General features: G+C 41.8%; 1 protein-coding gene across 10 annotated transcripts in view; it reads right to left on the reverse strand.

The window, feature by feature from the left end:
- Positions 1-19884, reverse strand: part of RBM20 (RNA binding motif protein 20) — a 124080-nt gene that overhangs the window by 19456 nt on the left and 84740 nt on the right. For all 10 annotated transcript variants that reach the window (XM_053948903.1, XM_053948901.1, XM_053948902.1 and 7 more), the window contains 4 exons: positions 2777-3956; positions 1077-1138; positions 824-915; positions 388-476 (listed from right to left, as the gene is read on the reverse strand). In XM_053948903.1, coding sequence (XP_053804878.1) covers positions 388-476; positions 824-915; positions 1077-1138; positions 2777-3956 — 1423 coding nt within the window. The remainder of the gene's footprint in view (positions 1-387; positions 477-823; positions 916-1076; positions 1139-2776; positions 3957-19884) is intronic.

Raw genomic sequence — 19884 nt, forward strand, 5'->3', positions numbered from 1 at the left:
TGGGCTCAATATTGAAGGTAACTCAAAACTAATCCAAATCTTCATTCCAAGGTGAAGCTGACCTTCCTGGGTCAAAAAGACTCAGACAACGGGGGAAAGAAGTGAATGGAAAACACACACAAACCTATTTAGCCACCACCTCAAATAACTCTGACAAGCAGACAACTGTTAGCACTGGAAAAAACAAAGCAAAACAAAAACTACAACCAAGTTCATATTTGGTCAAAATCAAAAGCATAAAAGAACTGCAGGGAAGTTGAAATAATAGAGTGAATATTCAGACTACTGTCTAAAAGAAAGCCTTCAGGGTTTTAATTCCAGTAAGCAGAAGTGGCTTCTACAAGAATCTCAACACAGACATCAGTTTGCTTAGGTACTCACTCTTACCCCTGATGGAGGAGAAGAAAATGGACCTGGCTGGCCAAAGGGTCTTGCTGGTGTAGCAATAAAAGATGCGCCAACATTTGGTGAATAATCTAAATAAAGGATTACACACATTTCATTAAAATCTTGGCTCATATTAATTGCATTAACGTGCTCAGTAAGCAATGCCCCATTTACATAGTAAATAATTTCATAGTCTCTACACCATTATACCCTGTTTTGTTGTACTATGAAAACAAGTTATTGTTTGAAAGAAAACTAAATTCATATTTCAAAGGGCACGGTATTGGCTTTCATTTATTTTGTGCACAACTTCTCAAAATTTTTCCTGGGAAACTTTTATCACATTTCATTTAAAAAATGCAGTTCTCCTCAGAGAGTTATTTCCCTTTCAATTTAAAAAAAAGTATTTTTAACTATTGCACATACAACCATTCACCTTCAATACTAGATGGATTGAAAACTGCTGCATTATTTGGCGATAAATGCAATGTTCCATCTGCTGAGCTTAACATACACCGGATACCAGTGCTGGAAAAGAAAGAAAAGAACTTTAGGGACATGCATGATGTGCCAAAAATATTAAAGCTTCATTGTTAGGCAGTAAATTTCCAGTGGAAAACCACTGAAGTAAGGGATACTCTGTAAACAATTCAGTTTGAAGAATTAATTCAATTTAAAATAATACTTACTTATCTGAAAAAGCCATACATTTTTGGATGTGAAGACTTCCCTTAATGTGCTGATCCCAGTCCTATGTTGAAACAGAGACAATGAACACAGGAAAAATCCTGAGAGAAATTTACAAAAGTTTATTCTTCCATTCAGTTTACCTTATTCTAAAAACAATACCTTATTCTAAAAACAATGCTGAAGATCAAACCATGTAATGTCAGAGCCAAGCACACTTTTGATCAATGCATTTACTGATTCGTTATTTGAATGTTAAATTATCAGTTACTTTACAAAGGGAAACCTTCTCTATATTAGCTTTTAAATTCAGTGCATTTCTAGTAATGAAGTTATTTCACTGTTGCTGAAGACCTCATCCTGCAAGGTGCTAAGCACCCTCAATTCCTGTAATGTCCATAAAGAATGTGTTCAGTATTCTAGGCAGCCAGGACAGTGCTTATTATTTCACTAGATCAGCAACATTTGTCAAAGTACATTTAGCTATTTACATTTCTATGATTCAGTTGAGGCAGTGCATTAAACACCAACTAACAGATCCCCTGAAACTCACTGTGATGGCATTCCCCCTGCACTTTTTAAGTGTTTAATAAAAAAAGAAATGCCCAGCATGCCCTAGAAAGGGTCTGCTTCAGCCCAGTCCCACAAGCTGCAGTAACCAAAGCAAAACCTTTTGCAAGCAGTTGCTAAAGGAGTAAAAGGTAAACATGAAAGCAAATATATTCAAATACCCCAAATCCCCAGGGTGTGTAGGGATCAGGTACTATTTAATTTGCTGGTCATTTTCCTTCCTACATACATGCTGTTATAATTTTATTGTCAGGCCACCATCAGCATGAGAACACATGCCTTTGTGGTTAGGTGTTGGTCCTGTGATGTGACAGAAAAGGTCATAAGGACTTGTTGAACAGGGCTCACCAGGAGGCCAGAACAACCATGGATGGCTGTGGGGCTCAGAGGGCCACTTAAGTGGCCTTCTCCAGACCTGACCTAAATAACGTGACCTACAACACATGTCCTGGGAAACTGGGAAGCTGTTTCTTGAGGGTGAGGTTGAATTTGGAGCTTCCTTGGCAGTATGAACAGAGAAGTGTGAGAGAGCACAGTCTGTACCACATGTACTGAGCAGCTTCTTGCTTTCAGGTCAAAGTCCCTGGGAACCTTGAGCCCTAAATTTCCTGTGAGACACAAGGAAGAAAAAATCCCTACAGAGGAATAGTTAAAATAAGTTTATAAAAAAAATGTGCTGGTTTGTTTAAGCAAGCTGCTTCCATGAGGCTGTTAGGGGGAAGCCTTTGGGATCAGAAAAGGAGAAGCAGATGAAACTACAGATGTGGGGTTGCAACACTGGCTTGAGTATCGGGGGATCAGCTTCAAGCTCCTCCCCAGTTCGCTCCGGGCCCATGAGGTGAGCCAGGACCTCAGCTCAGACCTCACGTTTCTCACATCAGTGCTGTAATCTCACTGTCTTTCACAGCAGCATGTGGAACAAAACCGGATCTCGAAGCCCCAGTAACTGCCATGAAACAGATGTACCATGCCCTCAGCAAAACTATGGCCCTTTGTTACTGCGTCTCTCAGGGCACCTCCGTGGTGATGGACATTGGCAGTGAGGGGTGGCAGGAGCTGGTGGCCAGATCAGTCACCTGACAGCCAGTTCAAGGGTCTGAAGCGTGCCCAGGGACACCCTCAAACCACTCACCTTCAGATCGAAGATCTTCTTGTCGCACAGGGCGCAGATGTGGGGGAAGTGGAGAGGGGCCACGCCACGGAGGTCGCCAAGCTGGTGCGGTGGCAGGGAGCGGGTGGGCAGTTCGGGCGTGCCGCCACCGCGCTCCTCCTTCTGCCTCATGCGAGGGCTGCCGAAGCTCTGCGCGCTGTGGTTGAGGCGGCCAAAGGCGGGGGGGGCGGCCGTGCTGAACTTTGTGTCAGGTGTCGGCTCTTCGGGGTTGTACAGCTCGTTTCTTATTTCATACTGCTGCTGACTCGCTGACGGCCACAGGCTGTCGCCGGGCATGAGGTCAGGCTTGTTTTGGCTGGGGAAATTAGGGATATTTTCCCACTGGTTGCTTGTACTGCTGCCATGCAAGAGAGGGCCGGGATCTCCTTTCGGATGGGAGCCCGTGTGTGGGTCGCTGGGGAAGGCCCGTGCTGCACCATGCTGTGCTGCTGCCCCGTAGGACTCTTTGGGAAATGTCGCTGCCGCCTCGTGCTGCAGCTGGCCGGGAGCCCCAAAGTGACTCTCGTAGTGTGGCCCTGCTGCTGGGGTGGCAGTGTGGGTGCCACCAGCAAGGAAGCCATGCTGGTTGGACTGTTCCCCCTCCGAGGCGAATGCCTGAGATGTGGCACTGACGGCATTTTGCTTGTTGTACTCATAAAAGCTCCCTGCAGCAGTAGATGTGGAAGCACCTGCCTTGTTGAGACCCACCACCATGGGCTGCTGGCCAGAGGTCGGAGCCATGACACTTCCAAAAGGATTCATGACAATTGCATTGGGCGCCTGGGCCTGGACGGCTCCCAGACCTCCCCCTTGAGCAGCTAAGGCCGGGCTCTGGGCAGGAAAGGCAATGCCACCAGAGGGGAACCTCGTGCCGGCGATGCCAGGCCCCTGGGGCGGGCCTGCGGTGTGGCCCTGCGGGGCGCTCATCACCGTGGGGTGCCTCAGCTGGTTGAAGAGTGGCTGTGACATGGCCACTTTGGAGAGCACCTGGTTGAGGACAGTGGCGGCGGCCGGGTTGTTGGTGACGGCAGTCTGAGCCAACTTCAGCCTGTGGAGCGTGAGCTGTGCCTGGAGCTGCGCCAGCTGCAGGCTCGCCGGCGAGGGGAGCAGGGGGCTCGGGGCACCAACAGAGAATGGACTCTTCTCCAGGAGCTTGGCAGCACTGCAAACAATCAGCATCTGGGTTAGCCAAATTCACCCCATGCCTACCTACACTCACCTCCTGTTAAAGCCCAGCATGGGATACACAGCCACTTCCAGAGATTTAGTGTATCCAAACTCGGAAAGCAAAGGCCATACAGGCCCTCCCACACCATCCCCGAAGCAGCAATTTCCCCTCTCTTCTGCTCTTCATGCAACCTCCAGCTTCCCTGCTGAGACATCACTGATCCTGACTGATTTTGTGATACCATCATTATTCCCTTCTCCTACAAAGCAGGCAGATGTGAAGAAGAGGACATCAAATGGGATTTTAAAGCCAGCCCCATAGGTATTTTCCACCTAGCACATCTGGCTGAATAAAGCAAGAGAAAATATTCCACATGCATTTATTTTAATTGTTTACAGTCCTTATGTTATTAATCTGCAAAGCAGCTTGTGCTGTAACAAAGCCTATAGTTTTGCAAATGCAAATATAAAGGAGGAAAGAAACTGAATGAGAAGCAACTTCAAACAAGCTGTCCTGAAGAGTTTTCCCTGTTCAGCTGGAATGTAAGACAAAATTTCTGCAGTGCCAGCTGGTGAAAATCAAGGTCTTTATACTTCCTAGAAATAAGAGGTACACTGAGTGTTGTCCTTCAAGTCTCATACATGGGATGAATAAATGACTAAATTGCCTGCTTGAATTCCAGAGCTGGGAAAATAGGAGATGAATTTTTCAGGCATATGGTGGTTCCTTGCTTTGGGAAACACCTTTGAGACATCTCATCAGTTCACAGCACCACCACCAAACCATCATTTTCATGCTCCTACTGGAAAAATGTTATCCTTCACTTTCTACCACCTCTGCTCACAGACAGCACAGCTACTCATTGCATTACAAATGGCTCTTCATTCTGACAGTGAGAGCAGAGAACACTCACACAACAGGGATGTAGTCCAAAGCTCAATTAATTTATATTGTAAAAATGTATTGAGTTTCAATTGAGGCCTTTCAAAGTAGCAGGAACTATGCATCAACCACCACGCAACCCTCACTGTTAATAATTGGCCAATTTGCTAAACTGCATGGATGAAGCTGTAGTTAATGATAAATGTCTTGTCAGCATGCTACATTTGAAAACCACAAATTAGGAAAACATCTGGTTAAATCCAAAGTATGACTAAAAGAAAATGAATGGGTTTCATATTTAACATTTAACTTCCACTAGCAACTGCAAGGCACATCTGTCTCCCAAAACACAAAACACCGTTTGGATAAATGCATCATTACGTAATGACACGACTCCCTGCCAGCACAGGCTGACACCAGCGCTCAGCTTCAGAGCTGAGGTGCCTTTTGTTTCCCCATGTGGTTTCCATCACTTACTCTCTGACTTGAACTTACAATCCAGTTTGCTGTAAATTTGATTGTGGATGAGAGTCAGGGTGCAAGTACAGTCAAAACAACATGGAGGGCCTCAGAAACCCCAGCCCAGGAGATCCTGAGGACCCACAAAAGCTGCTGAGGAGTGCATGTGGTGAGAGGGGTTCAATGAGCAGGGGATGCCACAATGGCACACTCACTGTCATTGCCACGGGGGGACATGGCATGGCCCTGTGCCTAGGCTGTGTTGTGCCACCAGCATCTGGAGTGTCCTGACTCATGGTGTGTTTTCTGGCATTTACCAGAGTCCTGACAACTGCTTCATTTTATAGCTAGTTATACCTTTTGTTCTTTAAGTAGCCGCAGAACTCTTTTAAAAACTTTTACAAAGCATGCAAATAAGATCTGCCCAATGGTCTCAAAAAGAAAAGCCAGCAGCATATAATGTTTTCAGCTCAGGAGCCACAGATGACTCCTGTTCCCAGCAATCTAATTCCACTGTGCTGCAAGCCTACGCAGCAGTGTGCTTATCCCAACAGCTGCAGCCACTTCCCAGCTCTGGTTGGTGGCTACCTGCTGGACACAGGCACAGGCTCCCTCTCCAGAGAAGCCATCTCACTTGACACTGCCACGAGCCCTGAAGCTGCCTCAGCCTCCTCATGTCTTGACCAAGTTTGGAGCACTGTTTCTAAGAACCTGCACCCCCAGCTGGGCAATGCCCTGGGTGCTGCCTCTCCCTAGATCTGTGCTTACTCCTGGGATCTGCTGCTGGGTATGGGGAAGGCAAGGCCAGGAGTGCCCTGCACAGCTGCACTGGAAATGCTCTGGCCACTTCAGACCAACAGCCTTTGGACCCTGCTGTGGAGCAGGGCAGCACCAGCTCCCTGTGCCTGCTGGCTTCATCCCTGGATTGCAAGCCAGCAGTCCAAACCAAGGGAAGACTGGGGCTGTGGGAAACCTTACCGACAATGAACATTGTATGAAGAAGCCACAGCCTCCAATCCACTTAGAGAGGGACAGAATAAGAGGGAACAGTTGTTCCCATGCACCAATAGGTTTGGGAATGGCCAAACCTTCAAAATCCATGTCTATTATGAATTTCCAGATTTCAGGGTGTTTCAGGTTGCAAAATTTATCCTCCCACAGCAGAAACAGAATATTTTATCATCTAACCAAGGCAAAGAAGGAAGTAATTGCTCTTGGGTCAGTGGGAAAGCAGATATGCAGATGGAAGGTTGGAGAAGAGCTGTACATAAGCATCTTTTAGAGAGATATCCAGATTTGAGGATTTCTATTCTGTTGTGAAATACGTGGCACAAGAGATACACTGGGTCAGTGTGCACAGCTTTGAAAGTTTCTTTCTATTCTACTACCACAGTGTTTATGTATTTGATAACATGATTTTGTAAATAATCTTGCTACAGACTTAATAACCTACTGGAAAGTGCAAACACAAGGTGAGGATAGCAGTCAGCTAAGGTATTTTGTGGGTGCCATTCCCCATTTGGACACACCTCCCACCCCCAGCTCATCCTCAGGTTACTAAAAGGCAGCCCCCACCTGCTCGTGGGGGGTCTCTGCCACAAGATGACTGAAAGCAGCTGAATGAAGCTCTCATTCTCCATCAAGTGCTCGGGGAATTGGCCTGCGTCAGACAGAGTTAGCTCTATCCCGTGCAAAACATTCCCGATTATAAGGTCAGCAATGTAAAAAGTAAACAGAAGTTGTCCTCTGCAATTATTTATTTAACACCCGCTGTACAGCTGGCTTACACCAGCACCACTAGAAAGGCCAGAAATGGTTTTTCTTTGCTGAAATAATGACAGGCAGGAGTGCTGCCCCACAGTTTTGACAAAGAAATCCATAGCCCAGACAAGTTTTCACACAGCTCTGAGAGACAGGAGTTGAAATTGTACATTGATATCGCAGCACTCACAATAGGATTGCAAACACTGGCAAGGTCATATCACCATAAATCAATTCAGCCCACCTGCTATTCCTGTAATCTTTATTATGCTTTTAGTATCCAGGAACAGTGTCAGAGGTAAGGTATCTAGATGGCTGGATTATTTGAGCAATCCTGTCTACAAGAGTGATGAAAAGGTTCACCACAAAACATGTCTATTAGAACAGACCAACAGCCTGGAGCTTGATTTTCAACTGATGAAACTAAGGGTTTCAAAATACTGCCCAGCACCTTTCAAAATTAGGAAAGAAATAAAAAAATCTGGACTAATAAATTAATGATCTGAGTTGAAACTATTTATATATTCACAAATATTTGAAATGCTGCATAAGGTATGAATTTGAATCCTTAAAAAAAAAAAGACTAATTCATAGCAGTGCAGAATTTTTCTTGTATCTTCCATGAATCTTGCATATCTTCTAAGATTTTTGCATTCCCTCCCTGAGACATGTCTTTACATATAATTACAGCTACCTGTCAAAATATTCACATGAGAAATTTTTGGTAATTTTTGTTCCAGAGTTGCCCTTTTTTTCCCCAAGCAGTCTGTATTACTATGTTAAAATTTCAGAATTAAAATGACAAGGACACTAACATACCCAAGTATCCTAAACATATCATCACTCTGCACTAGTACAGTATTAGATTTAAATGTGTGCAGTAGCATGCTGGTTTTTCTAAAGCTGCTTCTGAATCAGTTAGAAACTTTAAAGTCATGATCCAGGACCCCTGAATACATCACACAGAACTATTTCCTAATTATGCAAGCACAAAATCATTCTGTTATGCAGAAACGTGAACATCCCTTCCCCTGTAATGTATAATTTATGTGAAATATATTGGGCTGCCTTCTCTAAACTCATCCAAAACAATTACCACTGTACTAAAAAAGCAAATAAAAATGCCTTAAAATATACAAGTCAACTGTTTGATGATGAAGTTGGCAAGATATTAGGGGTAGATGTAGTTTTCAAATTAAAATACATAATTTGACAGCACTTCATTAAAATTGCAAGTTTGTATGTAAGGACAAAATCCAGCCTCTTGAACACAAGGGAACTACAATGTCATATTTCAAACACTGTTAGGAGCAAAGACAAGGTTCAGCAAACTCCATAACATATATTAATTATAATAAAAATTAATTATTATAATTACATTTAATATAATGCTGTTTTGCTGATCTTATTAACAATACAGGATCTATATTCACTTTTGCTTGTTGAATAAATCTAGCACTTATACCAATAAAGACTGGAGCACTGGTTAAAAAAATGAACTCTGGAACTTTCTCCTATAGCCTTAGATGGTTTCTGGCTGATACTAAATAACTGTTCATTTTCCCTTCAGCTCCACAAGAAGTTGTTTTGTTGGGTTTTTTGTTTAAGTAAAATTAATTTCTTGGTCATCAAAGCTTGGAAAGACTGATGAAAGGAGAAAACCCTTCACCTTCATAGTTTAAGCTCTGAAATCATCTACCACCAATTTTTTTTCCTGAGTTCTGGTTAGAAATGATAAAATAAAGAGATCATGTTTCCTAGTAAGTTCAGCTAATGATGGGGAGCACTAAAAACCTTAAGCTACTTTAATACATGTATAAGCTGCAAATAAAACCTTTCTTATCCCAAATAATGATTTCTAAAGCCTTCCATTACACTACTGAGAGAGGAAAGTAAAACATCAGCCAATGTATACACATGCTTTGCCAAGTGAGTTTTGCATGTTTGGCAATGCTAAACTCTACTAACCGGACAATTATCTAACCTAACAGTTATCTAGAAGATGAAATGTAAAATGTTATCACAGAGCTGCTAACCCTGATGTTTACAAAGCTAATGGGAGTTAAGTGCTTGCCTCCTACCAAGAGTCCTTCTGCTTGTGTGAAACTTTCAAGCCAAAAGGTTCTCTTGCCAGGCAATTTTCACAGAGAAAGGAACAAGATAAAGGGGCAAAACACAGTAGCTTTGTCTTGGATAACAGTTCTTTGTTTTGGTCACAGAAATAAAATTGGATGTGATCTTAGGAGGATGGTTAGACCAGTTCCTGAAGAAGGATCAAGCTGAACTCAACCACTCAGGACATATTAGTTTAATCTGCTCTTAGGAAGCTTCTTTGGTGGGTATTTCATGATCTCTAGGGATAATTAACTGCTCAAATCCCTTTAATTTTATAAAACTCATCAAAACCCTATGGTGGCTGTCTGCTGAACCCCTAAGCCCATCATCCCATGCCCACAGAGAAGGGCTTCTCTTACCTGTAGCTGCTGCTATCATATCTTCTCTACAATCATCCCAGCTCCTTTCTCTACACATTTTGTGTACTGAACTTGTTTGCAATCCCAGGCTGATTGCTTTTCTTTATAACAGCACAGCCCTGTGGTTCCCTGTTACACCCAACCCCTTCCCTGAAGGGATATTGCCCAGATCTGCTGGTTGGGAGGAATCTTGGGAGCTCAGCTGGTCTGACTTCCCACACAAAAAGGACTAGCTCAGTCCTTGCTTCTTTTGACTGTCCAAAGGATGAATTGTATCACAATTTCATTTTATCCTCATCAATATTGCATCCACATTAAGTCAGATCTGGTTTGTCAGGATTACTCTGAATTCCCATGGTGCCTCCAGAGCACTTGTAAATCCTCTCCTCTCGGCACCGATTGCAGATTTAATGGATACTTTGCTCACCCAAGTTATCAATGAAGGCATCAAATAAACTAAGGATGTTCCAAATAAGGAAACTGTGGCACACTTTCCATTTGCTTTTCAAACACCACTATTTCAAGGATATGTTATCCACCTTGAAGCTCTGCTTTGCATGCTTAGAAGACCACTTTCCTCCCTGACAGTCATTTCTGCTAAAAAAAAAAAAAAAACAACAAAACATATTTGCATTTGCAAGAATAAAAGGGTGGATCACCTCTGGTGAGACTGATTTCTTATTAACAACTTTTGCTCTATATTTCTGGGGAAGTTATCTCAGATTGTTGTTTAAAATCAACTACGCGTTCTGGCTTCTTTGCAACAACATTTGCTTCTATTTCATTCTAGCTGATTTCAGTTGCTGAGTCCAATGCCATAGAAAACAGTTGGTACTTACAACACAAGAATAATACCAGGTACCACTGAGGTCTGCGCTGGCCATCACATTTCCAGTATATGTTACTCAGTACATGTTTTATCCTGAAAATATGCTTCCTATATTGTGTGGAACTCCAGATTGCATACTGGGCTTATTTCTGCTTCCCCCCACACAATGCATCTCTCCATAAATATTTAGTTAGGTAAAGCTCAGATCTTTTCAAGTAAGACACATAGTCTAGCAAATGTACTACATAAACCCAAGGCTCTAAGTCACTATTTCCAAAAGCTGGAAAAGTTATTGTATTGTTTCATGATATTTAAATTTTGTTTGGTTTTCATGATGTGCCACAGTATGTCAAAGATGTCTCTGAGCATTAGTGTGTACATAGGAACATTGGCCTATATTTTAAATTTCAATAGGCAGCCATACTAATTCCTTTAGCTGTACTGCAAGCATCCAGCTGCAACTGCTTCCCAAGGAAATGTAATCCTTTATTTACTGAAATTAAAGAACAATATTTTTCAAAATTTATTTTAAATTTACACTAAAACCTGTCAGAAATAGCTATAGCACCAGATCAGTGCCCTCAGTAATGTGTTGTAAAGTTCTAAATTAGCAGAGAAATTGTGTCACAGTTTTGTGGAGTTTTCAAAGCTTGCTATGACAGTCTGGCAGTGCCATGCAGCCCATGCCTGCCTCCCCAGCACCCTTCCTGCAACAGCTCTTATCAACTAGGCTTCAAATACCCTTTACTGACCAAAGTCCTGGTTGGTTGGATCAAACCTGCAAACCAGCATCCCAGTAGGGGTCCTGTAAGGAGGGATGTTGGGGGACCCCAATAACTCAGGACCCCAACAGCCATGGGCCCCGTGCAGATGGTGGGGTTGGGGTGCTAAGTGCTCAAACCTCTCCTGGCTCCTGCCCCAGGCTGCCAACAGAACAGCTCTGGGGACTTGCCTGGGGCCGAGGAGCACAGAAGGTCTCTTGGGGGATGAAAAGCAGAAGAAAAGGTGGTACGGACCATAATGCAAATCCAAAGGGTGAGCAAAAAGGCAGGGACAAGGATTAGCATTGGCAGTGCCGGGTAACTCTGTCGGGAACAGGGCAAGGGCTCCAGCAGATGCACCCCTGCCCCAGGGTGCTGCTGCTCTGCCACACGGCTCTGTGCTCCCACCACTTCTCCCGGCCTCCCCTCGGAAAGAACAGAATTCTGGGGGGAAAGGATCTGGAAAGCTTATTTTAATATAATGAAGAAAAGAAAATGCAGACTTTAAAAATAAAAATAAAAACAAAAACAAAAACAAGTCAGAAACCCTTTAAAGGTTTTTACATGAGCGCATAGACAAATGCCCAACTGGAAAATAATTCTTGACATACACTATTTACTACAAGAGATATTACAGTAATATCTCACCACACCTCCTGTTAATGTGTACTCTGCATGGCATTGTTAACCACTACAATAATAAGAAGTTTGAATGTATCAATATCTTGCAGTGCCTGGAGGCACATCTGTTTTCATTTGTATGTTGAAAGTAGGAACCATAATGTGGTAGGCAGATAATTCCTCATTTGAATAAGCCATTTCTACTTCACAGTAACGTAAGACAATATAAAAGCCCTTTTACCAAGGTAATATCTTCTGTTTGTAGACAGGAAAATGACATGTAACTGTGGTAAGGGTAGAGTACGAAGAAGGATTTTTATTTCTAAAGTAGCTTCATTTGTGTCCAAAGAAAGGATTGCCATTTGCGGAGGAAAGAAAATTAAACTCTCCTTTTATTTTTAAATATTAGTGCCAGTGATACATTTGAAAAGTTTAATGAAAAAGCATATTAGTAAACTAAGTCTCTGGCAGAATACTATTCACATAGGCTACAGAAATCGCATGCAAACCTGAGATCTTCTGTTTGTACCCTAGGTCAGCTGAAAAGTGACAGCTTTTGACCACAAGTCACATCACAATAATTTCAGAATTAATCTAGTATCACCATCTCCCCTAAAAGCTGTTTACATGCTATGTGCTGCTAACCAACAGCACATGAGTGCAGGAGCAGAAATGCTGGAATAGCTCCTATCTGAAGTGGCCGAGATGATTTACTTTCTCTTTACTGATAATGTTGAAATGTTGGCAATTTAAAGTAATAATTATTAAAAAAAAAAAAACCAACCAAAGCCCCTGAACCTTCAGCTATTTTTCAATCAGATTTATGATTAGAAAACCAGAACCTCTTTGGATTCCCTAAGATATTTATATTACATGACTATATACTTTGGTCTATTTTTCGGTTTTCCTTTTATGCATATTTTAAAACAACATAAATGTTATAAATTCCTATTGTTTAGGTACTCTCACATGCTACTTGTGTACATAAACTATACATGAACCTTGTGAAGCCCCAATCTAATTCAGCTGTTACTGAAGCACGTTTCAAAGCCTTCCTGATTTCACTGTAACAAGAGCAATGCTCCTGTATTTTGGTTATATTCAATTTAAGCATAAAACATCAAAGAAGTTTGCTCTCTTTCCATGATCTCTTTGAAATCAGCCTTTAATACTAGGCCATAATATTCACACTGTTACACAGAAGTAATACATAGTGTATTTTAGCCTAGAAGCTTTCATTATCTGTTTTGCAATGAATGCTACTCATTGTCTGCTTTAATGAATTCCAATTTCTATGCTAAAGAAATTTAATGTGAATCTTAAAAGATCTATAAGAGGTTTTCTTTAATTTTCTTATATTAGAGGGCAATAGTTGTATGAATCAGATCGGAGCATGTTTCTTCTGGCAGAAAACAGCCTGTGCCAGAACTGTTGCAACTCTTTGGCTTTGAGAAGTTTAATTTATTGTCTTGAATAATAAACTGCCATTCAATCAACCTTGTGAAACAAAACATAAAACAGGACTCTGCTTAAATCTTGAACAGGAACCAAAAGAGTTTTCCACAAAGGAAACAAAATTGGAAGAGGCATTTTGTATTAAATAACATCAGTTATTTTGTTTTCTCTTTCTGTCTGCCTTCAGTATTAATTAGGAGTAGCTGACAGTCAATATGCTCCAAGCTCTGCATGGTAAAATTGATTAATATACTAAGACAGAAAATAAGAATCAGTTTTTGATGAAAAATATCAGGTTTCGGAGCACTGCATGTGGCAGCCGTGAGGGAGGAAAAAGTGTGAAGATAATAACCTATCCCCAGCACTGAGCTGGGCATTTGCCCAGTCCTGCTGACAGAACTGTCAATGGAGACGGCCGGCCACTACTTTTTGGTTAAGCACTGCCTTATTTCCTCTTAATTTTTGCTTGATGGTCTGTCCATTTTTACTATAATGCACATGCTCTGCTGAGTAGCTATTGTCTAAATGTCTATGGAGCTTACATGACTGAAGAAAAATAAGTTTTTACTTATCTCACTGGCCTGCACAGTAGATGTTATACCTTGTGTTATTGATGTATCTTTTAACTGCAAAACACCCTAGGACCCAGATTCATTTTTGTGTGGAAGACATCTAAGAAAGTTATTACTGCTATTGCTTTTTCTTTTTTTAAATATTATTTTATTTAATATTATCATATTTATTTACCAGGCTTTACTTCTGAAAATAAAAAGCTCTCTTGAAGTATAAAGTATCAGTTATTAGAAAAACCCCAAACAATAAAATGACAAAACAAACAAAAAATAATAATGTTTTGATTCTTCTTTGTTTCTTTTTTTATTCCAAAGAATTCTATTCATAGCCTAATGAAGCCATTTCCAAATTCAAACATCTTCAAAAAATTTTGCTATTTTGAGTTCTTCCATGATTTGCAAATAACTCTTTGCCCACTGGCTGTAAACAGCACTAATATAATTCTGCTTTGTGCCTACTAACACAGACTATGAGGCTTATTACTGGGTGGTTAACCATGGCAAATCAATAGGATACAATTGGGTGTGGAATGTCTTTTAAAGTCTAAAAGCCCTTTATTACAAAAAGCTAAGCACGATAAGAAGCTACTGCCCAAAGCAGACCGTTATCTTTAATCTGAAATCCCAGTTAGCTGTTGCCGCCAGAGCTGCACTTCCCTGTCTTTTCCCTCCATTACGGAAAGAGCCGTACTTCAAAATTAAATCTTAAAGATCGTTTAGATACTCCACTTGGCATATTAGTGTCCCTCCTTGCTGAGAGGACAGGGACAGGGGCATTTCGGCAAGGCGGTGGGTGGACACGGGTGACACAACATGATCTTACCTTCTTGCAACATGAAGGGCTGCCGGGAGCAGCGAGCTGGTGCGGAAGGAGCGCGGCCAGGAGCCGATGTCAGCGTTGCGCACATGCCTCCCAGTAACATCCCACTGACATTCTACCTGCTCTCTGCACCCCAATTATTTACACGCTTCCTTCCAGAAAGTCACAACTTTAGGAACAAAAAAAAGAACCCACCCCAAATGGAGGACTGGAAGGCGGATCACGTGGCTACCAGGAGCCGGTCCTGTTGCATTACACGCAGCAAGTGTAGATGGCAAACAATATCGGTTGATGTTTATGCCATATGTTCTCGATCTCTTCAAGTATCGGCACCAAAATCCTGTTTCTGTACAGTGTAATACCACGGGATCCTACTGGGAGGAGGGTCACAGTCTAATTAGGCAAACTGCAGAAAAACCACGGCTCACTAATGAAGACGGAAGGGAGACTGAATTTTACAAAGCAAGCCCTTGCTCTGGAAGGCAACAAGCATTCCCCAGCTGAAGTTTTAACAGTTTCTTAAAACACGCACTCAAATACATCACATTTTATCCCCTAAGCAATTTGTCCATGTTCGTCCTGCTTCCTAAGGACAGTTGAAGTTTTGAGGAAAGACACTGCTGATATTTGTTAGCTCAAGCAGTATTATCGCTCAAATCAGCTCTCCACCTGCTTGGAAACACTCAGCAAAAGGAAAAATCATCATCCAGCACAAGTCCACTGCCCCAAAAGTGTATGAGCACTGACCTGTGCCACAGGTTCTGCTGGGACCCCAAAGCAAGAGCAAGAGGTAGCGCAGAGCCCGCACACCCGCATGCAGCCTCCGGCAAGTTATCTCAGCACGCTTCTTCATATTGCTGATCCACCTTTTCCACCCATCCTTGAAAACCAAAGCTTTCCAAGAACAAATTTTGCACTTTCATAAACTCAAATATATTACACCTTACATCTGGGTGGCATATGGGATCTTTCCCATATTTCACACTATTAAAAAAATGAAGATAGACAGAAAACCTTCTATTTTGCTGTCTCTGCTTCTAACATGACATAGTATATATGTCAATTAAGAAATAAATTCCATTATTAATAAATAAATGAGCTGTTCTCTCATATCCAAAGATCAAAATAAGGTAGATATTCCTATTTTGCCACAGGGACATGAGCCTTCTCAGCCCATCAGACAATGTTACTGACAGTGAGAGCTTGTTAAACTTCCTTTTTCCAGCATTACTCTGGAAACCTTTCGCAATAGCACTGGCACTCTGTATGTGACATGACCCTTCTATGGAAGATGCCATTTCCAAAATTACCTTGCAGTAAGGCAAGTACACTAATTAAATCAGCCTGCAAGTACACACCTCTTACCTTTAAAAAAAATATAATCCTGCAATACTTCACACTCGCTCAAAGTGGAGACTGGAGGGCTCTCCATCCATATTTTCTCATTTTTTCTTGCCTTCTTTCTTCCTTCCTGCACCACGTCAGAGAGCTCTCCCCGCCCCGCAAAAGGAGAAAACTATTGTTCAAGTATTTGGCTTTTCTCCAAATGCAAAACCCCCAATGTTTAAGAGATGGCAAAGACCATGACTGAAAGGGGAAAGGCACCTAACAGGTGGTCCAAAGGGGTTCCTTCACACATACAACTCCCATCAGGAAACAGCGTAAAATTCAGGGGAAGGAGAAGGAATTAGTAAAAGCTACAGGGCTTTTCTACAGCCTGTCACATCTCCCCCCAGCACAGGCGCCCTCACGTTCTGCTCTGCATCTGCATTACATTAAACGGGGTGAAGAAACACAAACCAACTTTCACTCGAATCTGAACTCTTCACTTCATGTCACCCTCAGGACAATCATGTGAAGCACATATGGTGAGCTCAGCCTGGGAACCGCATGGGGACCTTTCCGGCCAGGAGCAGAGCTAATCCCCACCACTGCCCGCACAAGGTTCATGTGACTGAGCGCTGCAGGTTCTCCCTGCCCGCAGCTGCCGGCCCAGCCAACTGCACCCTGTCAGCAGGCGGACTGGCATTCTTTCCACCGAGTCAGAGCAGGCCAACAGTGAGGGAAAACAAGGAGAGTAACACAGGCAGTTTGATTTCAGAAAGCACTGCCTAACACACAGGCTGCAAAGAGCTGCATCTCTCCAAAGAGGGAAAAAATTCCCTCTCTCAGTTACACGGTTTTCCCCAACCTGCATTTTCATCTGTCATCAGATACTTGAGTTTCCCTTCACACGCAGGGAAAGAACATGCCCCAAAACTGTGGTGTTCCAGGCAGTCTGGCAAGTCTCGTCCCTGTGGCATGTCCTCACCTCATCTATCTGCTAAGCTAGAAGGAAAGAAGAAAGAGAAAGAAACCAGCAGCTAGTCCTTTCCCCACTTGCCCACAAGGAAAGACGTGCCATTCAGAATAAATCAGTTAACAGTCACTATTATGTGCTGTTTTAGCTTTTTTTGCAACCTTAAAAGTGATCAGAAGGGATCAAAAAAAAAACATTAATTTTGAAAGTGGATGCACTTCAGAGAGAGACTGTGAAGTCTCTCAGCTGGTTCAATTCCAGCTGGGAGCATCTTCTTTGTTTTCAGATAGTCTCAATACCCACCTTTCTGGCACATGCAAGGCCTCCAAACTGCCTGATGCCCTCTGCTAAGGTAATATGATGCTCTCAGAGGCTGGTGAGATGAGAAAGGCTCACTGGCAGTCTTTAAATATTAGTGGGAGTAAGGAAAAAAACCATTCAGACCACTTGGATCAAAAAATGAAAAAGCATATATGAAGTAATGCAGCTGAGAACAGATTTTAGCTGAGCGGTTGGCACGCAAGAAGAGATATTGAGTCGAAGGTAACAATATATCTGATGAGGAGCTGTAAGTTTTGTGATGCAGGTTTTCAGGAAATTTTGCTCTCTAATACTCTAATTTGAGATTGTTTAGACTTGACTTTGTAATTTAGTGGTCAATCTTTTTATATAAATCACCTAAGCATAATTTTTGGGCTCTGAGGTCTCTTCACTTGTTTAAAAATCTCTTTTTATTGCAGCAAGCATCAAAAAAATTTAGATTCTGCCCCTATCTCCAGAATTTCTGGATCATAGTATTACTGTTACAAAAAACATCAGTACGTCATTTTGAAAACATCCTGAGAAGTCAGAGCATCAATGCAAGCCAAGCAGAAATGTGACGGATCAATTTGAATATTTAAACAGCAGAATTTAAAAAAGAATTGGACCAAGATCTCCAGATGTGGGAGCATCCCCACTCAGAGAAGATTACTGAATAAAGAACACGTCCTGATATTTGGATGGAATATGAGCCTGAAAGTCTCTTGGCATAAACCACCTTCTACAGACTGAGGTTTGGAAGAAGTTTATCTTCATATTCCACAAAAATGAGCTTTAGAGTCATGCTTCTATAATACCCAAGAAATGAGATGCTGGCAGACAGAATTGTGGTTGGATTTGCTGTAAGAATTCCATATTTCTAAAACAATCAAATAAGGTGTTTTGTTTTTTGTTTTTTTTTAATGGAGTGCATTTAATCTATCTTAACCTCTACAGTGTAATGCACAGTAAAACAGAGATTATCTTCTTCACCCAAGAAAAAACCTGAATAAACTGTCTTCACAGTGCATGCAGAAAATTCACACGTATTTCTTCTGCTTTTTCTCACAGACAGTCACTCCTCCTGAGCTCCCATCTGGCTCCATATAGCAATATTCAAACAAATTATTTTAAAAAGGGAAGCTACAATTGTTTTTGTAGCTAGCATTACAGCCTAATTTGACCAGGACAGGAAACCACCTTCCTTACTGGGACTGGAATCAGACATCTTCATTATGATAGAGAGGAAAACTGAACATATGTCTTGAATGTCTATATCTAAACTAGTAAGTTGAAGACCAGAAATATTCCACACAACTGTGATTCCAAAATGTTTGGGTATCTGGACATTGACATTTTTGAACAACCACTAGCAAGACCATTCAAACTTCAAAAATACTTTTTAACATGACATCAAGAAACAATGACAGACCTTAGTATTCTGGGTTTATAAGTGCAACCACTGTTCAATAATAAAACAGGCCCACATCAATATTTCTAATTTTTTTTTTAGATACTCAAGTGCCTGTAGAGATTGAAGCTTCAGAGATTGGCAGCATCAAATCTATCTGCCAATATATACTACTGAAATCTCAATGTAGTGCTGCTGCCATTGTCCAGGTCAATCTTGGTATCGAGGGGATGAGCTGTAAAATCTGGGTTTGGGATGATAAAGGACCCTCTGAGTCCCACAGTATGAAATATCTGTGTTACATCTGAGGTCAGACTTGACTGTTTAGTGGTCTTTTCTAGCTAGGAAAACCTCTACCAGGATGAGATTTGCTCGTGTGTCCAGCATTCATGCTTTTCCTCCACCTGGTTCAAAGACTGTGCTAATCAAATACTCGAACAAGTATTTTTGCTGCACATAAAATACAATTTAGCAGAGAAAATAGTTATACTTTAAGCAGGACCAATAAATCCTCAGTCATCCACATGTGTAACGTAGGCTGAAGCCTTCTCACTGCAGAGAAATTGCTGGCCCCCTGCACTACTGCTGGCTGCTTCCATCTAAGGGCAGAGTACAGTCACCTGCTTTAATGATGTTTTTCCTACTTTTCTGTTATTCCTACTAGGTTTTGTATTGTAGTCCACAGTGAATGCAGTGGTTCATTATCACAGAGGGAAATAATTGGGTGGATGAGACAGCAGGTGAAGATAAGTGTTCAGTGCTCAGCACCATTATAAAGAGATCCTGAGCAGTTTCCACAGGTGCATTGGTTTGCAGTTACTTAATTGGATTACCTAAAATCCTCCTGCACAACAGATCCATTTCAAAGTCTCTTGTCAGATTTAGTAAGCCTTCAGTCAGGTCTTCTAGCTATGATCCAGCCTGTGTTCTCTGTGTTGGTAATACTTTCAGACACTTTCACCCTCTGACGTGTCTACTGAAAGCAAAGTCTTTGTCCATCACTGGAGCTTCAAAGAGAATAATACACACAATAAGCTCAGCTGCCCACTCCAGCATTCACATACAGATAACTTACAGGGCTACCTAGATGTCATTGATTAAAACTCAGTAACAAATAATTTAGTTGAGTTTTGTTCCATTTGGCCATACATTTGGAAAAGGGCATGGTCAACTAGGCTTTCACCAATGCAAGATGGTGTTTTCTGTAAGACATCTGGTCCTGTTTATTATTTTCTCCTAATACAATGAACTGATGTTGTAGAAAATAAAACTATGGCA

Source organism: Vidua chalybeata, chromosome 8 (assembly GCF_026979565.1).
Source record: "Vidua chalybeata isolate OUT-0048 chromosome 8, bVidCha1 merged haplotype, whole genome shotgun sequence".
Classification (NCBI taxonomy): Eukaryota; Metazoa; Chordata; class Aves; order Passeriformes; family Viduidae; genus Vidua; species Vidua chalybeata.